The 24519-nt window shown below is 41.3% G+C and overlaps 1 protein-coding gene across 1 annotated transcript in view; it reads left to right on the plus strand.

The window, feature by feature from the left end:
- Nucleotides 1-144: 144 nt before the first annotated feature.
- GRHL2 (grainyhead like transcription factor 2) overlaps nucleotides 145-24519 on the plus strand; it is a gene marked incomplete at both ends in the record, with an annotated part of 50997 nt that continues 26622 nt past the window's right edge. The window contains 6 exons of the mRNA XM_010167221.2: nucleotides 145-291; nucleotides 11560-11749; nucleotides 14688-14755; nucleotides 16323-16707; nucleotides 20097-20149; nucleotides 23606-23762. Of these exons, the coding sequence (XP_010165523.2) occupies nucleotides 145-291; nucleotides 11560-11749; nucleotides 14688-14755; nucleotides 16323-16707; nucleotides 20097-20149; nucleotides 23606-23762 (1000 nt within the window). The remainder of the gene's footprint in view (nucleotides 292-11559; nucleotides 11750-14687; nucleotides 14756-16322; nucleotides 16708-20096; nucleotides 20150-23605; nucleotides 23763-24519) is intronic.

The raw sequence follows: 24519 nt of genomic DNA on the forward strand, positions 1-24519 counted from the left end.
GGAAGGCCATTTTACCTGCTGGGGTTATGAGTGTTTCTGCAGGAGGCGGCTGGGGAGAGTAACGGGGCAAGGAAGATGGAGGGCGGGATATCGCAGAGGCCAGGCTGGAGAGGGCGGTTTTGTTTTACTGCTGCCGTGGTGCAGGTGGGAGCGCCCCAATCGTGAGCGTGATCTCGGCTACGCTTGGTGCTGCCCAGATGCAAGACCTGTTGGGCTCCCCAGGGGCCTTTGTGGCAAAGGAGTTCGAGAGGAGGAGCCTGACGTTGGCGACATCGGACTGAGAGAGGCTTGGTGACAGCCTGCCTGTCAAGGAGTGAAAGAAAGAGATTATCCGACAACGGAAAACAGCGGAGTTGGCAGCCCTGATAGGGAAGAGACAGGACGGTTCAGAGGAGAAAGATTAAACAAAATTATTTTAGTCCTGGCCTTTTCAAACATCAGCTGACAGTGGGATAGTGCAAAGGTATTTACTGACGTGAAATTAAAGGGTTTGTGGTAGAGTTGGGAACAAAGTGGAGTTTGGGAGTTCATCTGAGCAGGGATGGGAACTAATGCCTTAGGTGGCCAGATAAGAGCAGTAAATGATTTAAGTGCAAGGAAGGGAAGAAGGACAGAGCCCTGAGGGATGCCGGTGAGGCAGGGAGGAGCAGGCTGAAAGAGCAGTCATTGAGTTGGGAGGGGAACGAGATCAACTGCTAAAGAGCTGAGAGGTGACAAGAAGCAGTGATTGAGGGCATCCCAAAGCAACGGGCAGTTCCAGAACTGTGCGAAGGTGAAAGAGGCCCATAAGTTACTCCCTGTCTGAGCCTAGTTGCCGGTAGTTTCAGCAAGGAGTCAGAAACTAGGCTGCAGCAGATCACGTTAACAGGAATGGGAGGAGAATATTTGGGGGGGAAGGAGCAACTTTGTACCACAGTCAGCTTTAAAACAGTGCAGTGGAAACTAAGGCAAAACTGGTTCCCCTCTGGGTCTAGGATGCTACTAAGCTACAGGACTATCCTTCCTTCCCAACAGGAACAGGATGGCATAGGTGGGACTGAAGCATTAATGCCCTTCATCCCCTGCTCTGTGCAGTGTTACTGCTGTTCCTGTGTGGAACATAAAGGCACTGCAGAGCAGGTATCCTCAAGTAACAGCACTTCTCCCGTGGAAGGTATGCCTGTGATCTGTTTCTGGTTAAGGTGTGTAGAAAATTCATAGGTGGTAGGTAAGAGTTTGAAAAGGAAATGTAAAGAAATGCTCTGTGCTCTCTCTACACAAGTGTAACATGAGAAAACAAATGCAATTGTTTTTGGAAAAGATGACCAGGTGTCAAAAAGATGTTAGACTGGGGATGGGGGGTGAGTTTGCATGGAAGTTTTTTTAATTGTTTTTTTTTTGGGGGGGAGGGGGTTAGGTTATAATTCTATCCAATTAAAACCTAATCTAGAGAGTAGAATGTTGTTCTCCTCCACATGGCCTTTCTTTTACTTAAAAACAGATCTATCTTCCCCACAGGCAAGACTGGAGAGGGAAGCTTGTTATTTTGAGGTCAGTTAATTTGTTAGTGTCATTGGACATGTTTTTATGGGGTTTGTGCTAGTAAAGTGTTGATGTAGAGGACTAAGCAGCTGAGGGGATATAGAAAGTGTGGAAAAATATGTTCCTGTCTCATTCTTCAGTGGGATTTGCTGGGTTTTCTGTAGAGGTGGCACACACCCCGCTGCACAGTGGCTCTGCAGGGCTGCCTGCAGTGTCCCGCTTTGGAGAAAGGAGCAGGGACAGGGCTGCTGTAGTGCTACCTGCACTGTCAGCTTTAAGGGAGGAAGGTGGACAGTCAGGTGAAAATGCTAAAGAACAAGTCGTTTGATTCTAATGCTAACTGAGGAGCTTGGAAGGGGAGAGTATCCTTAAGATAGCGTGCATATCTCCCTGTCTTTCCATTTAGTCTTTGTGCCTAAGCTGTGTCTTGCCTGCTTGCTTCCACAAACTCCTGTTGGTCAGAAGAGATAGGACATGATTTCACATACATTTTTCGGAGGTAGCACCGACTTAAGCAGGCTGTGGCCACTTGTTCCTGCCTCCATTCCACCTTCTTGCTGTGTCAGTAGAGCTGTTTGTGCAGCTAGAGAACTGGCTCAAGGGAGTGTTGAGTAGCCTGATCTCCTCTTAGAGGTTATTTTTAACATCCTTTTTTTTTATTGGTCTGGGTTCCTCATGTGCAGAGGGGGTGCAAGCAAATAGCAGGTGTTAAAGACAGAAGTGCTCAAACTAGAACCTCTACAGAAGGAAATGTGTGTGTGTGTGTGCCTCTCCATGAACATTTTGGAGATCCATGCTTCTGTTACCACCGAATTCCCAGAGCCATCACAAGTGGACCCTGGGGACTGAACAGGCCGGGGGCCATAGGGCAGGCAGGGGGGAGCATTCCTTTTGCAGGGTGTAAAGTTGATTCCAGGGTTCACTTCTGCATTTATAGGCTGAAAAGCTGTTCTTACTGTAGTACACAGAAAAAAATTACCAGCATGGAACTCCAGATTAATGGCTCTAGTGCATTAGTGAACCTCAGTAGTTGTGAGACTTAACAGGGTTTTAGAGATGGCTGGCACTCCCGTGAATGAGGAGCAGCAGTTGTACCTCCACTTGGGATCTGCCTGCTAAAGGCCACAGTTGTGTCCTGGGTGCTCCCTGTGTTGTGTAAAGCTGAGTCCTGCGTAGGCTGGAACCGCAGTTGCAGGAAGAGCAGGCTTGGTAGCAGGCCCAAGCATGCTGGTCACTGTGGCTCTCTGGCTAGCTGGCCAGCCACATGGCTGCCGGTCAGTCAGGCTGGTCAGGCTCCCAGCACCCCCAGTATGTGCAAGAGCTACTCAGGACACCAGGTAGACTGGGCTGGGGCATGCTCAGACTGACCACATTAAGGGGGACTTGGGGCAGCCTGGGTCTGCAGCTGAACTTGTGCTTGAGGGTAAATAACTGAGGGGAGAGCGAGCCTGGAGGTGGGAGCGGGTTCAGACCTGCTCGCATGTGTCAGTGGAGGCATGTTCACGTTCAGCTTGCTACTTGGTAGTGTTTGTGGCAGAAGCTGATCTTGGACTCTTCAAAAAGCAGTTTTGCCCTGGTTTCCTATTTCTTCCTCAGTGTGTAAATATAGATACTGCCTTCATAATATTTAACTTAAGCATCTGGTACTATAACAACAAAGGGCATTTATGGTTTATAATGCGATTCTGTGAATAGTTCTAAATTTTTCTTTGAGTGCCAAATACATTTCCCATCAGCAGATGTTGAGCGGCAGTTAGGTCATAGACTACTCAATTATTTTTTTTTTTTCCCAGTGCTGAGTGTCTGGATAGCATCCATTGAGATGAATTTTCCAAAGTGTTACTCATCCAGGAATGAATGGAGAAACAGGAATTAGAGGTGTTTAGTGCTTGCACTTTTCAAATGTCAGACATGCTGTCATGGATGTTCCCTGGAAAACCATCTCTGTGCAAGGAAAGTGGAAAGAACTGAAAGAGGGAAAGTGGAAAGAGGTGTGCAGAACCTCACAGAACTTGCATCCATAAGCTTAACTGAGAGGAGGAAGGGTATCAAATGGTTATGTCTCCCTGTAATGCTGCTGTCTCCCTGATGCTGAAGTCTGAGACCAGACTGAAGATCAAAGCAGAACAGGAGGGAGAGGATTTTCCCAGGTCGCTTACTTGATTGTAGTGATCGCGTAACCTCTTCCCTGTGGAAGGGTCAGCAGGGACATCATCATTCTCGTTCTGGCAGGGACGTCTGAAGGGGAAAAGATATTACACCAGTTGACATTTGTTGTCAGATATTTTCACAAATATTAATCCAGTGCAGACCATTGATGGTTACCTTAAATACTTTTTTTCCTGTTATTATGGAACAGCCAATTAAACTGCTCTTTTTTGTATACACACACACACAAAATGGCACTTTCAAATGCTGATCTAGGAATTCATCCTGGGATGAATCTTCATTAGCTTTTTAATCAGTGATTGGGACAGTACTAGCTAATGAAAAAGAAGATAAGTAATTATTTCAGACATCCTAGTGTACTGGGACACCATATTAAGTGCATGTGGGCTGTGGGGAAGTCAAATATTACAACATACCTGCAGCTTGAGAATGTGTCTCCAACCTCAAAGTTTACATATATCTGTAGATTTGCCAGTTTTCCTAGTAGTAGGAGATAATGTCATTTCTACAAGTCTGTATTTTAGTTGTACTGTAAAGTATATTTTTGATTTTGTGTCCTTTTTTAAAAAATATTTGTGGGAAATGTTGACTCCCAGGATTGCTGAGTTGTTGAATTCATGTTTTCCTTCTGACTGTGTAAAAGTTTTCATATTCTGAAAAGACAGCGATCAGTGCTATCAGTGGAGTAACTATTCCATTTCCATTAACTCTGGAAGCCCTGAATGAACAAGGGCCACAGGGTCAAGGGGCAGGTTGAACTGCAGCAGGTCCCGGAAGCCTTGGCATGACCTGTTTTTAATTTTAGAGGCTGCTGCTGGCTGCTTCAGGTCAGCTGAAAAGCCGGGTTCTGTGTGTGCTGGAAGTGCGCTTCTTGGCAAAACAGAGCATGACCTGGTATGAAGCTACTAAATCACTGCTGGTTCTGATCAACTCTATTAGCTACTGCAGTAGTGTTGTGGGCTCCAGAGTATCCTCATTTTTTGAGATGTCAGTGGTTTTTTAAAAATGTACTGAAACCTGCCTTTTTTGAGCCTGTTTCCTGCTTGGTTAAAAAAAAAAAAAGACAACAGGCTACTTAGTACACTAAATAAAAAAAGATTGTCTGGTAGAAATAATATTTAATTAAAAGTGAAACAAAAAAAGTCTCTGGAATCATAGGAATAAAAAGTCTGTCTCAGGGTGAGTAACTGCCTACTTGAACTAGTCCTCAGTAGGCATTTACTGTGTATATTTAGTCCTTGTGTTAGATTACTTTTTCATACCTCCACTTTGACATACTTAATAACAATTTTTTGTCAATGCTAATGAATCACCTATTTGTTTTAATCTTTTTAATCACTATTACATGCTCAAGTTATTTTGGTTCTGAGTGAAAACAAATAAAACTAGTAGGCACCTAATTGTTGAACTAGTCTGTTTAACCATTTGCTATTTCTGCTCTCAGTATATTATTTTACTTCCTCTTGGAGTGTTTTGTAAAAAGTAAAATAATTTATTTTAATCATTTAACATGTGTAATCTTGTTCAGATTTGTCTTGTGCTTAAAAAAAAATAATTGTCCCAAAACTGCAATAGTCCCAAACCTGCGTTCATGAGCAGGCAGAATTACTCAGCTGCTTTAATGGGAGTTTTTCCCTTGGTATGGATTGCTGGCTGGGCCAGAGAGCGTCTTGTCTTCTAGCTTCCTGGTGGTCTGAATACTTTGATTTTCCTTCACTCTCAAGTCATTTGTATATTTATATGCTCACTGGATTGGGGTAAGTGCATTTTGGAGACCTATTCGTGCTTCTGGGAACGATATGATTGTCGGCTGTGAAAGACAAAATACCAAGACACATGGACCATAATTTTCCTGTTCGTTAAACATTTATGCTCCTTTGTAGTTTTGACGGAACACTATTGTCTAATTGAAACAACAATGTTGCTGACTTTTTAATTATACTTTTGGCAATAAATCCTGAGGAGTCTGAACTCTTTCTTTAACTAAATAAATCAAAACTTGCAGTGAGTCACCCTTTTTTTTTTTTTCTTTTTTAATTCCATGTCTAAGCAAAGCAGTATATTGAGGGTAGTAAATAGGGCTAACCTTAGAACTTTTAAAACAAATGGTTTCAAGCACTAGGGCTGGCTTTGATTTATACTTCTTTGTATAATGAGCACAGATAAAAACTTAAGATCTGGAATCTAAAGTTTGTTAACTTATCCAGCTTCTGTGGGATCTGCCCTTAGCTGCCTTTTAAATGGTCCTAGTCGTTCAGTTTGTGCCCGTGAATCTGTATGTATCTACATTAGTTGTAAGACAAATTGTATACACATCTGTTCTAAATCTGCTCTGTAGTAGCCTTACAGCTGAACTGAGAGTTATGTAAGTGTAACCTAAATTTACAGAGGGCTTTAGAGCTACTGAAACGCTTGTAAATGGTCACACTCTGCCCTCCTTAGCTATGCCAAAACTGAATTGGGAGCTCTAGCTTTTTTCCAGCTCTTGGATGTGGCTGAAGCATGCTCCTGTACATTTTGTCATAGCAAATGAAGTGTAGGTGCTCTTGAAGTTCCTCATTTCTTACTTTGCACTGGAGGAAAGACTAAGCAGGCAGGTGTTCTTCCCATAGCACACTGAGTCACAGCATACTTTAGCCACGTCCCTGATCTGGACAAAAGGGATCAGAAACCCAGGAGGCAACATGATGTGTGGTGCGTGTCTGCATGCACCATAGAAAGTAGTCCCTTTGGCTAGCATCTTGTTTTAGAGTTTGCATTTCTCACAGGGTTTCCCGGTTGCAGACAGTTGCCCTGTGCACTTTCTTACCATCTGACAAAAAAGGAGCTTATGATAAATATCCTGTGGCCTTGATGTGCTGGGCTGGCAGCCAGGCTGACATGAGTCTGTCTTGCCTTTTCCAGTCATTTGGTGCTGAAATTTCTGTGTGCTTTATACCAGCTGTATGGACCAAGGCCTTCCATCTCCCTTCCTGAAGGGACAGTTTGCAGAAGATGCTGCACAGAGGTACTCGGCACTCCTGCCTCACAGGTGTAAGAACAAGAAGGCTGAAACCTGGGAACAGGGATTCCTCCCATCCTCCTGCTGCCTTACACGCATTACTTGCGGTGTTCCCACCTGGCACCTAGCCTTTGCAGGGAGGGGGAAGCCCTAATGCATTATCGGGGGGTGAAGAAGTGTGCGATGTCCAAAAAAAGAAATTTAAAAAATGTCCAAAAAGGCAATAAAAAACCCCAGGAAATGCCTTGGCACTTTTAACAGTCTGCCTTGTGTTTCAGGTGTGAATTTCCTAGGCAAGGCAGAAGGTGGGGGGCACCAGCACTAACTGGATCAGGATATAATGCTGAGCATATGGTGGGGGAGAGTAGGATGCAGCTGTACTCGATGCAGCACGGCTGCATTGGTCTGCTTGGGGTTCAGTGGCAAATTTAGAAAAGAGGTTGAGGACTGCATGAACTTTACAAGTTCAACAGGAAGCTCTTGGGCATCAGAGTTGTCTGAGAGAGACAGTCAGGCAGGAAATCTCATTTCTGAATAAGAAGAAAGCACTAATCACAAAGCTGCCGCCTTTCACCATTCTTCATGAATGTGTTAATGGGTATTTCTGATTCTGTGTAAGCTAATTCACCAGTTGCATCAAACTGGAGGAGAATTTGCCTGTGGTAGTATTTCAGTAGGACTTCAGCCCCAAGTGCTGGCTGTTGAAAGTTCAATATCCCTTATCTGAAGAAGAACTTGAAAGGCCAACCCTTTCTATTCATCTCATTTACTGACATTAAGTACAATGTACTTCTCCAGCTTATGTTGTTGAATTGCGGTAACTGAAATGAAACAAAGTCAGTGCAGTTTTGGACTTCTCTATTTATATGCTACACTTGTATAGGGTTTTATAAAATTCCATAATCTTAATTTTAAGTAAGTTCAAAATAACAGTTTACCAGATGCAGAAATCACCATAGCTGGTATAAATCTGGAAAACTTATGTATATCTTTTCTTAAAAAGAAAGCACACAATTGTGTAAGATGCTACAAACAAGAAAATCTCTGCTATACAGCTGAGGGAAAAAAAGAGATTTTGCAAAATAAAGGTCATTAGTCTTGACATAAACACTCAAGTGTCAGGGCATCTAGCTCCTAAGTTAGACCATTCCTCAGAAAATGAAACCTTTTATCTTCACACACCTATAAATTAAGATACATGACCTCCTACTACTGTTTAACATAAAACAACTGAAACATTTTGCATTCATTAGCAGCTAGGTAGCCTGAAAGGAAACCTGTACTTTTCAGGCACAAAGCATCCTCAATTCTTAAGCTGTATCTCCATGGTAAAATAATGGTGTGTTTTCAGCTTGTGCAGGCATGTCCCTCCTAGCTGTGTTCTGGGTAGCACACATAGTGACTACCATGTAGAGAATGGTGGGCTAGCCCAAGTGAGGAATGGGCACAGTCAGGGTTGAGCTTGTTCCTGTTCTCCACTCCTTGGCAGGCTGTTTTACAAGATGTGTCTGGGGCTACAGCGGGTATTTGCTGATATTGCTGGCCAGGTTGAATGGGAGTCTTCCACTTGCAGTCTTGACTTATCTTCCTTCCTTGAGTGAGTGATTCTCCATGAATGGTCACTGATGGATTTGCACCTTTTGATAAGATTTGTAGATGTGTTGCTAATTGCAGGCTCCGGCTGAGGCTTTTCTTACAGGTGGGGCATTCAGAACAGCTCTCTCCAGTGGGAATACTCTTATGTCTCTCCTAGGTGTCACTCTGTCTTCCCCATGGTCCAGGTGCCACCAAAGTCACTCTTCTCCAGGCAGCTGCCTGCTGTCCTCAGTTACACAGCTGGAACAGGTAGGGGTGCCCCGCTGTGGAAGGGTGCCTGACAGGACCAGGGGAGCTTACCTGTGCAGATCCTCGCTCAAGAGGTTGGGTTTTCTTGGCATATATTAAAATATAAAGTATTTATCTCCTCTGGTTACAGGGGACTTTGCTACCCCTTATTTGCTGAAATTATCCAGGAGGTTAAACATGGAAAAGGAACGGGAATGTGTGTGCACACACAACCCTCGTTTCTTAAGACAAACCCTCCCTCCCTCCAAATGACCTTAATTAATAGAGAAGATTCCTTAAAGCAAGTGCAGTTGTTTTGGCAGACTGCTTTGGATATAATCTTTGAAATGATTGACTATGTTAAATCATGATAATTAGGTCTGACCATTAACCTCCCACAGAGCTGATTACAGGGATGGGGTGATGAGGAAGTTTTTTATTTTTCTTAGTGCTTTTGTTTCAGTCTGTTTGCAGAGTAAACACAATGAGTGTGCCGGTTGATTGTGCTGCAGACTGTCTCTCAAGCCAGACAAGATGGATATTTTGTTTTTAAATGTGAAAACATGGGTTTTGGAGAAAATGTGCTATAGGGAGATGCTGGGGAGGCTGTGGTTCTATGCACCTGTGCCTTTCGAGCCATCCCAACTGTTTACTTACTGGGTGGCTATTTGTAGAGCATTGATCCCCTTTACTTTAGCTTCTCTCCAACACAGTAGTGTACAGTATCTCTGAGGGACAGCACTCTCTTCATTGCTTTCAGATTGATTGTCTTGACTAAGTTAGAGCAGCAGAGATTGACTCCTCCCTTCCAGGATATCTGCAGACAAGCATGGCCCAGCTCTTAAAAGGTGTGTTTTTAAAGGGCATCTCAGGGTCTGCCGTGATGTAGTGCTCGTAAATCAGTTCTGAGTGTGGCAGGGCTGTGCGCGCTCTGAGCAGCAGAAGGCGGTTATTGATTGCAAGGGAAGATTGCTGCCGGAAGGGGAGCGAGCGCTGTGTTGTGCATTGCAATGGGCAGCCACCCATGCCGTGGAACAGCTCGAGTTTAGCTGAAGGGGAGCTTTGTTAAGGAAAGGAGAATCCTTGCCTGGAATAATTGCCTCTGAGCCAGGGAGAATTGGCTACTCCAGGGTGGGAACAGGCCCCCAGCTACCTCTGGCACAAACAGCGGGGCTGTTGCAAATCTGATTTGAGCCGCTAACAATAAGGTATTGAAAAGGCAAGCAGACCTAGCAGTTCTCTCTTTCCTTGGGCTCCTAATTTGTGCTTCAGCATTGCTCGCTGAAGCAAACCTGTAAGAACACAAATGTGTACATGGAAAAAAGGACAAAAACCAAACTTTAGAAGAGACAGCAAAAGGCAAGGTGAAAAGAAAGGAAGTTTCTAAGAATCCATATATTTTAGGTGAAAGGAAAATATTATCTGAGCTGTAACTATTGGCTGTATTTTGTGATACGAGGCTACAAAATGCTCTCTTCCCCCACAGAGCTCATAAAACTGTGCTCTGTGTACCAAATGGATTATTTTGTTTTTCATTAAATAAAGAAACTTGTAAACAGTGCTCTGTAGCATAGAGATGATAATCTGCACCCTCTTCCTTAAACACAGGAGCACGCACAGCACTGCACAGCACTGCACTGCTCTGCACTGCGCAGGTTGCGCTCTGGCAGCAGCGGAGCCCCAGGCTGCCGGTCACCGCGGCGTGGGGGCCAGGCAAGACACGCTTCTGGCGAGAGAGTTTATCGCATGGGTTCAGTTGTGCTTTTATCAAATCCGGTTTCTGAAACCAAATAAAAGGCTCAGTTGCACAGTGTTTGAATGCTACTCTGTGCAACAGCGGCAGTTGGTTGGGTCAGGTCTGTGGAGCTGGCACTGCTGCAGGTACGAGAGAGCGAAAAGAGGAGACTGAATAATGAACAGGTTTTATTAGAAGATAACAAGAAATGTTTTGTGAAGCTCACTAGGAAGAACTGCTAGTTTTGCCAGTTTAGTCAGTGTATTTATTTATTTATTCTGCCATTTTTGCTGCTTTCAAATTTGTAAGGTGTAATATGTTAAAAGTTTCATCGTGATCCTTGTAACTTGTGCCACAGTTCTTGACAGTGCTCTTGCAACACGCACTGAGCAGAACACCCCTGGCTCCGCTATTTCCCTGCCTAATCTCTTTGACTACTATTGTGTAATAGGAATGCAACCTCTTTTTTTTTTTTTTTTTCTGCATAGCTCTTTTATCCACAAGTTTATTAGAAATTTTACAAAAGTAGGTACTGTTGTCTTGATTTCTGTTTCCATTTTACTGGAAATTTCAGCCATAGCCGTGGTGCAGCAGCTTCTACCATGATATACACAGGCACTGGTCAGTTTGTACCACTTTCAGGCTGGAGGGAACTGCTCTGCTGCAAATCCCACTTACTAATGGTCTTGTGTGTATTTGCCAAGGGTCTGTAACTAGATGTGGTGAGTGATAAAGGGTGAATTGAGACCAAATATGTTGACTTCTGCTCCATCCACTGGACCCATTGCTCATGTCCTGTCACAGAAAACCCTCTCTGAAATTATGGACAAATTGCATTCCAAAAGCAGAGGATAGCTCAATTGTAAGTTGTACTCAGTTATTAAATACTGAACTTGGTTTAGGTGAACACCTACTAGATTAGTATTAGACACTTTTTTTTTTTCATTCATGTCTTCTTATTATAACAGATTTCAGTTAAATGTATTTTTCCCTAAACAAATGTACATCCAGCAAAGACACTGGGACAAAATGTTCTTATATTGTTATTTCCTTTTTTCCCCAAATAGTTTTAAAATATTTTGGTAGCTCTATCTGTATATTAGTAAAAATACATCTGAATCATTATCACAAGACCTGCACACATTTAATTTTTTTTAAGTACTGAAGATACCTAACACTGGTAAATATTTCTGTCACCACGTTTAATACAGAGATGCTTGCTTGATTGAGCTGTGTGATGTTCTTTAACATGCCTTGTGAATAAAGTAATCCCTTCTGGATCACCATTTTATTCTTCCTGTCTATACAGTAACAAGCGACTTGTGGCCTTAGTGCCTAATGACACTTCATTCAACACCAGACGAGCCTACACCAGCGAAGATGAAGCCTGGAAGTCGTATTTGGAGAATCCCCTAACAGCAGCTACCAAGGCTATGATGAGCATAAATGGTGATGAGGACAGTGCTGCTGCTCTTGGCCTATTGTATGACTATTATAAAGTAGGTAACTCCATTGTTATTCCTCCCCGCTGCGTTAGCGGGGGACCACTCAAAGAGGCATCTAAAGAGACAGTTTTCAGAGACAGAAGTCACTGCACCTTGTTTTCTCTCTGATGTTTGCATCAAGCACCCTTTCCATTTTAGGAAGCCTGTCTGAGGCTGTTTTGATGTGTTTAATTCTGGAGAGAAAAAACAAAATCAGAATTCCCATGTTAAATTTGCAACCGTAATTTCCTTTTGAGCGTAGTGTTCTTCCTGTTCCCTTGCAAGAACATTGGAGGAATTAGCCCCCTTTTCATTGTGCTCTGATACTTGCCGTGTTCTTTAGAAAGTGGGAAAGGGGAGGCCTTGTCCATCTCTAAGTTTGTCTGCTTTTCTGGTTCATTCCACGCATGCTTTAGTTTGCTCTTTAACTGGAGTATCTCTCATCTGACAGTTTCCCATGTTATTTTTATTTGTATAATGATTACAGTAGGCTGTATACAAACATACAGTGAAGTCCAGCCCTTGCACTGAAATTTTGCAGTCTAAATAGAAAGGTGGAGGACAGAAATGGAGCTGGACACAGAGACAGAGATCTAAGTCAGTTTACAGGGGAAGCATTGACACACAGTTCCAGTTTATGTCAGGTTCTAAACCCAGGGCTTTACCTACCATTTTGATACCACCTTTCTTTTTCTTATATTTCATAGTGTTTAAGTAGAGCTGTGTTTGAAATTTCTGCTGAAATCAGAGGAGAGTCCTACAGGGTGCATCTCTGTGTAATCCAAGAAATTTCACTCTGACACCCAGGCTGACCCCTTTGTAGTCTGCAAATTGTTAATTTTGCTTAAGCTACTTCAGTACCTGTGCCTGCATTGAACAGATGATCTTCCATGAAAGTCAGCAGAACAGTGCCAGCTCCCTTTGTAATTCATGGCGAAGTAACAGGAATGAAAATTTAAAATTTAAACCCTTTGCTTTTAGTATTGATTAGTATAAACGCTTTTAGAAAAAGAGCTGCTCTTTTTAGTCTCTGCTATGATCTTATAATGAGTGTTAAGGAGACGGGGTTGTAGGCAAGATGCCATATGCCAACCTTATGGTTAAATATTGTTTTAATTTATTTAGTGATTATATTTCAAGAGATGTTCCTTGCTTTTGTGTGCTGTTGTCAGTAGATAAAAGCTTTTCCCAATGAGAAAGAAGGAAAGTCCTTTTCTCTACTTAAAGTTACCACAGTCGGTGACGTTAATGTGGATTCGTAAAATTCAGGATGTGCATGAGTGTTGACTTCTGTTTTAGTGATCCTTTTGTATGTAGTGGTTCATTAATCTGCTGGATTTTAAAAATAAAACCAGAGAAAAGGCCTTTTCCTTTTCAAAACTATATTCTAAGAGATGACTGCTCCTTGTTCCAGGCAGCTGTAAAAGACTTGGGGTTCAGATGGAGTAAACTGTGTTAATCTCAAAGCCATTTCTAGCATTCAGTCATAACTATTTCTGTCTTAAACTGGGAGAAAAGGATAACTCTAGTTAATGCTCTCAAACAGGAACTTAAAACCTAGCTTAAACCTCTGTGCTATAATGTGGAAGTGTAGAGGATGACTTCCAGTGCAGCAGACTCTCTTGAATTGCCCTTGTTTATCATCTGGCTCATTTGTTCTGACATGCTGGGTGATTTTTTTGAAGTACTTTTTCCAGTCAGTAGGAATTATTTGAGCTTAACTGTTTGTTGTTTTTTTTCCCCTTTTTTCCTTTTTCTTGTAGTGATATATACCTAAACAAAGACCTCCTTCAGGGATAAATGTATTATCTTAACAGGGGAATCAACATGTGCAAACTGTGTCTTGGATCCCACTTCTAAAATATATGAAAGAAGTTTTTTTAACTAGTAGGACACTTAATAGGGACAGAGGACGTCTCTAAGAGAATGAAAGGTGCTGGCTAGCACACTCTGACTCTGCTGCTGTCTTACAGATAGAGCTGATGTTAACCTTAGCTGCTATTGTGCACTTTAGTATTTTTTCCCCCCTAAATTCAGATATTTTCCTGATATTTCTTTAAAGTATTTAAAGATAAAAGGCAGGGCTTTACCGTATTCTTAAGTCTATTATTGCTCTTTAATCCTGAGTTAACTGCTGTGAAGGACTGGATATACCTTCTTTTGTAAAAGATAGATTAGAAGTTTTAGCTCCCAAATTGTGGGTTCAGCAAGAAAAGAAAAATATGGTCATGGCAGCAACTTTGCCCTTGGTGATTTTATATCTGTGCTGGTGTCAGGGAACTGGTATGTGGGTAGACAAATCTTTTAAGTCACTTGGTGTTAATTCTGAGTTTGTCAAGGGACCAGATTTTTACTTCTCGTGGCTGTTGACGCACTCAGCAAAGCAGAAGTCAGTGTTCCTGGTGACATTCCGGCATGCCCTGACCTGTCCCCATACCAGGAAAGGGAAGGATCCGCAAACTTCCCCTAGGTATGAGTCCTGCAACCAGACTGCTCTATAACAGAAGGACATAGCTGGCACTTGTGGTTTAATTGGAAACCCTTTTCCTCTGAGTTAAAAGGGTCTCCATGCAGAGCTCATCAAAGCATCATGTCTTCCTTCTCATCTTTTGTTATTTAGTGAAAGGTGTGTGTGTATGTGTTTGGGAATATAAGCTTTGATTTTGAGGTAGCTTAACCTAGCTTGATATTCCAAAGATAAGGACATACAGAAGAGTGCTTTGCTCCGGGCTGGTATGCCCAAGAAGTAGGAAAAAAAACCCAAACATCCCCTACATTTTTTCCCTTGGAAAATATCTTTATGTTCCCAATCAGTCTCCCAAAGAAAAGCAGCTCCTGGTATCTGTGAACTAGACAACAGTTACATTTTTCTGGTTGTTGCAGTAGAGCAGTCTGAAGCTGCAAATACCTGACAGTTGCATTTACCTGACCCCGTGCCTGGTGTTGTTCTCAGGTTCCCAGAGATAAAAGGCTGTTGTCTCTTAACAAAGTGAGCGATAATCAAGAAGACCAAGATAAAAGGTACAGTATTATTCAAAATCATACACCCAGCTACTAACAGTGTTGAACTGAAAGAACTATGATAGCCTGAGGGTTTATGGTTTTCTTCGAAAAGGTAAAAGAATGAAGACTGTTTTGGGAAGCAAACTTTAGTCCTTTTTACTTTTAATTTATTAGAAAAATTGAAAAGTATTATTTAACATGCAATTTGCAAAGTAGGAGAAAGTTTCATGATTCGTGATTCTCTTTTTTGTTTTGCTGCTGCTGAGACTGGTAAAATCAGATTATATTGACAGTTGGCTATTGACTACTTATCTTTCAGTTTTCTTCTTCTAGAGCAAAACTGAGTAGTTTGGCCTCAGTAACCTGATTTATACAGTTTTATTTAACATAACTTAGGGTCTGCCCACAAGTAAATAAAGTAGGCCTCTTAAAATAATTAGCTCAAAATGTTTTTCTCACTCCTCTCGGATTTCAACCTTCCTCTATAAGCTAGGAGTGACTTGAAGAGTCAGAGGAAGCTGACTCCTGTCTTTATTAAGACTTGTGGACAAGAGAGAATATATATTTATGTAAAATAACTAAGTTTTTACATATAGGAGGGTATCTTCATGTAAAATTATAGTGGAGAGAAGCTACACAAGGTTTATTTCAATGTAGCTAATTCAGAACAGGCTTAGATGGTTTCAGCTAGCTGTGTAAGGGGAAAATTTAAACAGGTAGTGGTATAAAATCACTGTTTCAAAGCAGAATATGAAACTTTTTTTGAGGGACAGTTTTTCTTCTGCAAAGACCAGAGAAATTCCTAAGTTGAATGTGATTGACAAAACGAGCCTTTGGTGGAAAGCCAAGAGAGAGGAGCTGTAATGTCAGAACGTATCTCCTGAGTTGAAAACAAAGCAGTGTGTTACACCTACTAAAAGTTTTATGAGTTAACAGTTTTATGTCAGTGCAACTACTATCAGCAATCAGATTGCTTTCAACAGCAACCGTGGGTAGACGTGGGAATGCTGCTGGAGGTTACCTTGCAGCCACGATAGTTACTGATCTACTCTGGTACAATGAGATTCCTGGGCTTGCATTTTCAAAGAGCATTGGTACCAGAGTTACACGAACAGCAGTGGCCTGTCAACACAGGCCCAAACCAGCATGCGTCAGCATATAGATCTTGATGTCGTTATTCTGCCTATTTCACATGCAAATTATCTACTGTGAGTAATCCATACCTTGCCTTACTCTTTATGCTTATTTTGTGCCTAAAGGCTGTTGCATTGGTGGGTTGATTTTGCATTGAAATTATAAGCCAAGGCAAAAGCAACCTGGATACCCAGAATCTATTGTAAGAAGTCATGCTGATTATAGGTCAAATTAAATGTATTATCTTTCCCTAGCTGTTATAGAGCTCTGGACCTCTCTGCTTGCCTCATGGTGTCTTTTGCCTCGTATTTGTTAATGTACTACTTCTTATGGCAGTGGCTTACCAGAGTTGAAAGATCTCCTTCCATGCCATCTAAGAACATTAAGCTATTTAAGGAGGAGTTATACTCTATCAGGACAGTGCATAACATTTCTTGGTTTTGTCTCACAGAAATTGTCTTAATACCACGGAAGCTCAGAGTAATTTAAGTGGGGGAGAGAACCGTGTGCAAGTCCTGAAGACGGTGCCAGTTAACCTTTCCTTGAACCAGGATCCTCTGGAGTCGTCCAAAAGGGAATACAACGCAAACGTGTCTGGGAGCTCAACGCCCATCACAGGGACTGGAGTGACTGTGGTTAAAGTAGAGGAGTTCACTCCTGTTTTTATGACCCCACAAGCACACTATGCAAGAGGAGAAAATGAGGAGCAACGAGGGGTTATCTTTGAACCATATGAAGTGTCCAACATTGCTCCCCACACAAATTATCTCAAAGATGACCAGCGCAGTACTCCAGACAGTACATACAGTGACACCTTCAAAGATGGAGGAACAGAAGTAAGTTTTTCACCTCAAATTATCATCCAAGAACTCAATAAAAAGCTGTAAACAAGATAAGGAGATTTGAGCTTGTAAGCAAGATAATGAGAGTTGAGCTGGCCACAAGAGCCATTAGAAGAATGCTGATCCTTGTTCCAACAAATTAATCTCTGCTTTTTACCATGTTCCTGTCAGTCTGTGCTCTGATTATAGGGGAGCATCATGAGGTGTTTCAGAAGACAGTTTTAAAGTTGTTTATTGGAATCTGAGGATAATAGATACTGGTGTTTTGTCTTCTGGGATATTGTTTCAAGTAGAGGATAGTTGTCATTCTGCAAGAAGATCTGTTACCAAGATCTACCTTCAGACCCATTCATAAAAGTAAGAAATAGCAGCTGCTTTGTAACTGGGAAATGCTTAATGTTCTCCTGAAAGTGCAAATGAGCAGTGTCAGCCTCTGCTGCTGGATAAAGCAAAGTAATTTATTCAGAAGCTGTCTGTTGCACTAAGCTCTACTCTGCAACATGGGCAAGTGAGTAAAACGAGTAGAATTAGGTAACTAGAGGGGAATGGATAAGTTAACAGGCAGAGAAAGACTTGGATGCATGTATATTTAGGGGAATGAGGAGCAGAAGAGAGACGAGCTGCCTTGTAACTATTTTAACACTGTTATGCTGAGGCAAAGTGATTATAACATCAGCTTTAATATGGTGAGTGCCCTCTGTCTGCTTTTGTCTGCTGCAGAAAAATACAAACAAGCCAGAAATGTAGAAAGGTAAAAAATATTTAAAGCTGTCAGTGCCTTTGCAAATAATTAGAGATATTAGGTAGTAAAACTCTCCTTGGATATTGTCCTCCAACTGAGGAGAATTAAGGCTGAGTTACTCTGACTGAATATATAAGAAATATACTGTGTGTTTGTGTGCATGTATTATAGAAAAGTAAATTGTCTCCACACAAGCATCATAGATCAGGACGTCTGGAAGTGAAATCCATTTTCAGATATAGAACACATTTAGGTCAACTAAATGAATAATTAATGAAGAAATCTAGTTTGCCATTGAAAAATCAGTAAGATCAAAACTTTGATAAGAAACAGTGATCTGCATTATCAAATCACATCATTTCAGCTAGTTTTCTTTATTACTGGTAAATGGCTTTTCATAGATGTACAGAGGTATTGTACCCGTGGCTTTCCCTGGGGTGCTGTAGCTGAGTGATTCTGTTACACTGGCCGTTCAGAGACGTGCTGCTGAGAGCTACCCCAACAGTCAGCCTGTGCTGTGCAAAGCACTGTTGAATGTGCAGAGTTGTTTAACTTGGAGGTGAAAAGGGAATTTACATCTGTGTGTTGGCTTTGCATCCCAAACCAACTTATGGTAATTTTGTTACACGTTTTTTAACATGATTGGTTAATAACAGGTTACGATGCTTGTCATCTAGGCTTTCTCTGCAGTCTGTGGAGAAAGAGGCAGCTCAAACCTGATGGCCAAAAACGAGTGGAAAGGTTTGCCAGGTGCACTCATTCCTCTCCATCTTTCCCTGCCCTGTTAACTGTAGAGGGAGAGTGAACAACTAACTTGAATTAGGTCCCCACCTGTAGCTGTAAGGTAAGATGTGTGCTGCTGTTAGTGGCCTTCCAGCCCCAGATGCTCTCGTGCTGCACCCTGCTGCAGCCTCACTCAACACTTAGCCTATCCTTTTGGTTTTTTTCAACCACCCAAATCCTGGGATGTGCTTCACCCCTGCAGTGCTCTGACTGCTTCTCCAGCCACGTGCTGTTCTGTAGGGACAACTGTATGAAGCAGGTGTGGGGAAAGCAGAAGGTAAAATGTCGAAACATACCAAAAGAGAAATCTGTGCTAAATTAGTGTTATAGTAGGAATACAGTTGTTCTTACTAGTTTTCCTATTCACTTGGTGAGAATAGTTGGGTTTGACTCTGATAGTAAATTTGCTCTGATACCTGCTCAATTTTAAACACACGATGAATACGTATTTAGAAATTGTTTCAAAATGTTTGAGTGACTTAGTTCCATTATACTGAAGGAGTGCTGAATTTTCATAGATCCCTGCGGCAGTGGAGGCCTTGGTCAATCACTTGCTATATTATTTGGATACAATATTAACAATTATATCAATATATCTTTCTCTTTCATATTCTTATTTAGCAGTGATTAATTTAGTAATACTTTACAGTTTAGATAAAATTTTCAAGGATAGGAAAGTAAATTGAATGTTTTTGACGTCAGCCTCTAGCCTTCATATAAAGTGTGAGTAGCACATTAATATGTGACCATCTTTATTGTAATACCCCTCAGATGTTAGATTTCTTAGAGTATTTAGCTTATCTTTTCTACTGCTCATGGATCCTTGACTTTTGATCTTCAGGAACTATTCCTAACTGGTACATGATACCTTTGCACTTAACCAGTATCTGACTGGATATTTGTTGTGGCACAGTTGTGCCTAAGGTAAAATTAAAAACTGTTTCCAAAATTGCCTGACTTGACACTTCTGGAAACAAAACAGCTTTTAATTGCTAACTGGTCATCACAAAAGAAATCCTAGAGATTAAGTGTAATGATCCATCGGTGAATCAGAGAGACATTAGCAAAAACATGTTTTAGGCAAAAGCCAAGCCAAGAAGAAGCAGCAAGGCTTACCTAGTAGAGTATGAACAGGCTTGTTTGCTCAGGAAGACAGAGTACAAATCCTTGCTTAGTCTGTGCCATCTGTGAAATCTGAAAAGATTTAATTTTTTTCAGAATTCTACCTCGATATAATTTTTTCTTTTTGATAGATATGTTTTCAAGTTTTAAAGAGTGACTATAGGTCTCCTTTCATCTAGTAAAGTGTGCATTTCACTCAAACAGAATCTTATATTGAAGGTAAAATACTTTCTTAGCCTACATCACCACTCCTATTCAAAACAGACAGTCTAGCAATCTAAATTTTTGTCAGGGTTTCATTGCAGGCCTTAAGCACAGCTGACCACACACATATTTTCAAATAAAGCCAAACAAAACAAAAAGTGAAGTCTCTAGGAAAACTATAATTTTGTTTGAAAATCGTCTTATCTTTGAGATGAGGTACCTTTTTACAGGCTCATTTTAGAATATATTAATGCATAGACAAGGAGTTTAATAATGCAGGAGATGTTTTTCAGCTACATTCCTGTAGCAGCTAGGTTATGAAAAACTCTAAAAGCTTGACATAAAAGAATTATCTCTGTCGATTCTAGTGCAAAGATCATGTAGAATCCACTCCAGTTTTTAGGGATTTTGAGTTTTAAGTGATTGATGGTTTCTTCTGAGGTGTTCTTAAATAAACACAATTCTACTTTTGTTGGTATTTACATTTTGATTGTATTAAACTATATTTAATTGTTTTTTTTTTATTTTTCAGAAGTATCGCAGTGTGTCAGTGGGGGCTGAAGAATATATTTACGAACAAACAAGGTATGGCATGAGCTTTGACATGTGTTGACTGGCATCACATAGGAATGTATTGAGGAGAGGCTGCCTGTGTCCACTTCCCACCCTCCCTTTCATCACCCTGGGCACCTGCAGGACTCCCTTGATGCTGCCCAGCATCACTCTCCCCTTCTCCTGTGCATGTTAGCTTTCATATCTGACCAGTTTATATTGTCATCTATTATCTGCCCTCAGCATTGTTTTAAGTTAGTAACTCCTCTGAAGCACTTTGGAGATAGGTGAGATTAAAACTGTTCAGAGAGGTCCCCCAGGCAACAGAGCACAGCTTTGACAGCCAGGTCATGGGAAGTCTTCCCCACCTTTCAGGATGGCAGGATGCACAAGTCAGAAGTCCAGGATGGTTGAACTGGCTCCACCAGCCTTATGGAATTCTCATCTTTATTTTTCCCTTCCTTTTTTTCTAGTTACTCCTAGTAGATTTTTTTGTCTTTTTACACTGCTTCTTGCGGTACTTCATGTTTACCTATAAAATAACATAAATGAGGTATCTATTACAAACCATGTAAAAAACCCTAAGAATTCCAAAAAGTTTTTTTAAAAGTTTCAAAAATTGAAGTTTGAAAGAAATAGTGTCCTTCCTAAGCACAGAAAAATGCATGTGTAGAATGGGCAAACACTGCCGAGTCACTTAACTCACGACGACTTTAATCAGTAAAAGCTATAAGCTGATGCTTCATCTCATGCTTGTGAATAGTTCCGTTTATATCTGAGAGATTGCTCTCACTTTAGAAACAGGAACACGCCTACATATTTTTCCTGGAGCAGGCATATGACTGCTTCTGTAGTGGAGGTTCCTTTCAGCTTGATCTTTTTTCTGAGGAATATTAAAACAATCATTAACTGCAGTGAGCTCAAAACTGAGTCATTATATAGGCAGTACATATGAAACATATTTAGCAAAGACTGCTCACTTACTACACTGGATATTTATAAAATCGAATCCTGAAGCATGGGCATCATTAATAATTCTCAGACATTAAGTCTTTCATGCTATGGCCCAGGTCCATGTTACAATGAAACCTGCAAATACACACTAAGAAAAATGAAATACATCTTTCCTGGGAGTTAACTGGAAGTGATAGGTGCTCAGAACGGAAAGCTTCAGATTGGGGGGGAAAAAAAAGAAAAAAAGGTGCATATAAAGGTAATTGGAGGCCTGATAGAAGATCCCTTAATGACTACGTGGGGCTTTAGTTAAGACTCATGGTGAGATTCAGGGTAGTATTATAATAATTTGAGTGACTTCAATAAATTTTAATGGTAATAATAATCCTCCTGCTATGAGGCACGCTTTGATTGCCAGCTGGGATCAAGGAGGAAATTCCCAAGTGGCACCATACAGCTACTGCAGAATTGGCCAGGTGCAGTGTGTCTGGGATTTACATTTTTTGACATCTTTCTGAAACATATCGAATGCCAGAAAACAGACGACCAGACCGTGGCAGACTGTAGGCAGCTCTGTTAAGACACTATGTGTCTGACTTTGGTTCATCCTAAGCCTTTCTCTGCACATGTCCTCCTTAGGCCTTCTGTCTGGTGGGAGGATCTGAGGCGCATCTCCCAGGGCACTCGGCATGCTTTGGTATGCATCGTGCAGTGGTCTTGTGGTGCACAACCTGCAGTCCCTGTGTGTGACACTACATCAGAGGATATGTCCCCACCGCTCATGGGCTGTCAGTCCACCCGACAGGCGTATGCAGTGGGATGGATACTGGGTGGTTCTGTTGTTGCAGTCCAGTCTGCTCGGACGGGGCCATTCTGCTTGCCATTGTCAACAGAGCCTCTGTTCCCCTTGCACTCGGGACAGAGGGGCTGCAGCACCACGTACCACAGCGGGTGGCAGTGGAGGTGGCCGCAGTCCCCTTCCTGTTGCCTTTCTGCTGGGCACAAGAGCCTTCGTGTCAGCAGCGACTGCATTGTTGGGAAGCGCTGGTACTGCCGTCAGTGGGTTGGATAGGTATAGGTTAGTGTTTGCTTTCTACCTCAGTTTTGCTTTGATTTGTAACTTTTAAGCAACTGGAAGAATAACTGGATTTTCACTTAAAAGCTAGAGTAATCAGAAACACTTTGAAATTGTCTTGATAGTAAACTAAACGTTTGATACTAAACCATATGAAACTTCTTCCTTTGGATGGAAAGACGGTGGATCAGGTTATTTTTTTCTTCTATCTTCTCTTCTCTTCTTATTGTTCATGCATTTTAGTGATTTGTTTTTCGTTGGATATTTTAAAATGTTTTTGTCTTCCCCTTATTTCCAAATTGCTATGACAGCGTTATGATGATCCAGAGTATTTGCTTGAACTAGGAAGCTGAGGATACACAGTCGTTTTGGACCAACGTATTTGTCCTTTCGGTTTTACTCCAGCACTGCTTAAATACTTTGCTGAATTAGGACCTTTGTGAAAATACTTCCCTCATATCTCCAATTTGTGAGGACATCCTGCGAGTGACTTCTTGCATTAAGCTTCCTGTGGTGACTAAATGCAGTTTGAAGAGAAGGTTTATTCTGCAAGGTTAACATTATTTTTCATTTAAGAGAATGTGAGGAGCTTCAGGCATTGTTTTTATTGGATTATTGTTCAAGCTTGTTATTGGAGGAGGTGGCTGGAAGAGGCTCTGTGAGAATTGTGTTCGGCTAACAGTTCACTAGTCAATGGAGCACTTTGAGAACTGCTTTAAAGGTGGAAAGTGTGAAGGATCCTCCTGTGAAGGATCTTTTCTAGAATCTGACTTCCAACACAAGAGCAAACTCTGTTTTTCTCTACTTTTTGTCTTTTTCTAAAGGGAGGTTAACTTGGCTGCAGATACAGCTAAATGTAGGTACTTTGTTCTGTCTGATGAATTTTGAAAGGAAGGCTTGTAAAAACCTTGATTGCACGTTGTCTTTAAACAAATGAGCCTCCTGTCCCTTCTGGTTGTATTCCTTCTCTGCCCTGTGCTGAAAGTAGCACTTGGACTTTCCATTCTCCGTGTCCATCTTTTGCAACAAGTTTTATTCCTTTTTTTTTTTTGGTTCTTGGTTGTCTGTTTTTAATTTCTCTTTCTGTGACACTTCTAAGTTTAAATGTCTGTGGAGGTAGTTTATTTCCTGAAAATCATACTGAATTCTCTTCTAGTATTTGACACTCTCACTGTGAGGTACATAGCCTTGTACTTCATGATGCCTCTTTTCAGAGAAAGTAAAGTTGTAGTCTTTGCTCCAAAAGGTTTACAGTACAGATACTTTTATGCTTGATTGCCAGATGTGATAAACTTGAAAAAAGAAAATTGTGTTTTTAAATACTTGTATGACCTTTTCCTGGAATTCTGTTATTAGCTTCTTATGCCTTACTTATTCCATGCATGAAATATATTGTAAATGGGAACAAAAAGGAGAAAGTGATATGATTTTTGTTGGTGTTTCTCTCCTTGTCTTTTCAGCAGCACTTTTCAGTATACACTAGAAGCTACCAAATCTCTGCGTCAAAAGCAAGGGGAGGGGCCCATGACCTACTTGAACAAAGGACAGTTCTACGCCATCACCCTGAGCGAGACGGGTGACAACAAATGTTTCCGGCATCCCATCAGCAAAGTCAGGGTATAGTCCAATTTCTTTCCTAGATGGGAATGGAGTTCTGCAGATGAATGTAGTTGTGGTTGGCTAGTTTTAATTTTTTTTTTTGTGGGAGAGGACAGATCAAGCTTATTTTTATGCCCAAGGTAGAGGTGGGAGAGTAACATTGATGGTGGTCCCAAATATTTTGAGATCCATTTTTTTCAAAGTGTGATCTTGTGAATTAATTATATGCATATCTGCCTCAGCTTATGGTTTGGCAAAATGGTAATTGCACAGATATTGCACTTGACATTGATGAATGTCTCATTGCCATGATTAAAGAAAAAACTCAGAGAACTGCTACATCTACTCTGTTAAGTCCATCTTCACTCATTTGTGCATTTCAGCAGCTGCTTTCCAGTGCATTTCAGATAAAATGTGAAGAGTTGAAGCCATCCCACGTGTCATAAATTTTAAATCATTTACATCATATAAGTGTGAGCTTTCACTTGATATTCACCCAGAAGTATGACAAAATGGATGATTTGCATCTTAGATTCTGCAGGTAGAACTGGAGCTTGGGTATTCAGCGATATCTACCTAGTGAACAGGCTTTCTGATTTCCCTGGTAATGTTTTTGAGTAAGCAAATCCTGACCCAGTAACCTTGGAATGAACAATGAGCCTCAGAGTTGCTGCTTTGCAAATTTCAGCCTGAAGCTGGAAAGGCTGTATATGTGTGAGGCTGCAAAAGTGTTTCCATCCAAATAAATGAAGTACTGTAAAAATGTTCTGACTTC

The sequence above is a fragment of the Antrostomus carolinensis genome, unplaced genomic scaffold (assembly GCF_000700745.2).
Source record: "Antrostomus carolinensis isolate BGI_N321 unplaced genomic scaffold, ASM70074v2 scaffold17144, whole genome shotgun sequence".
Lineage (NCBI taxonomy): Eukaryota > Metazoa > Chordata > Aves > Caprimulgiformes > Caprimulgidae > Antrostomus > Antrostomus carolinensis.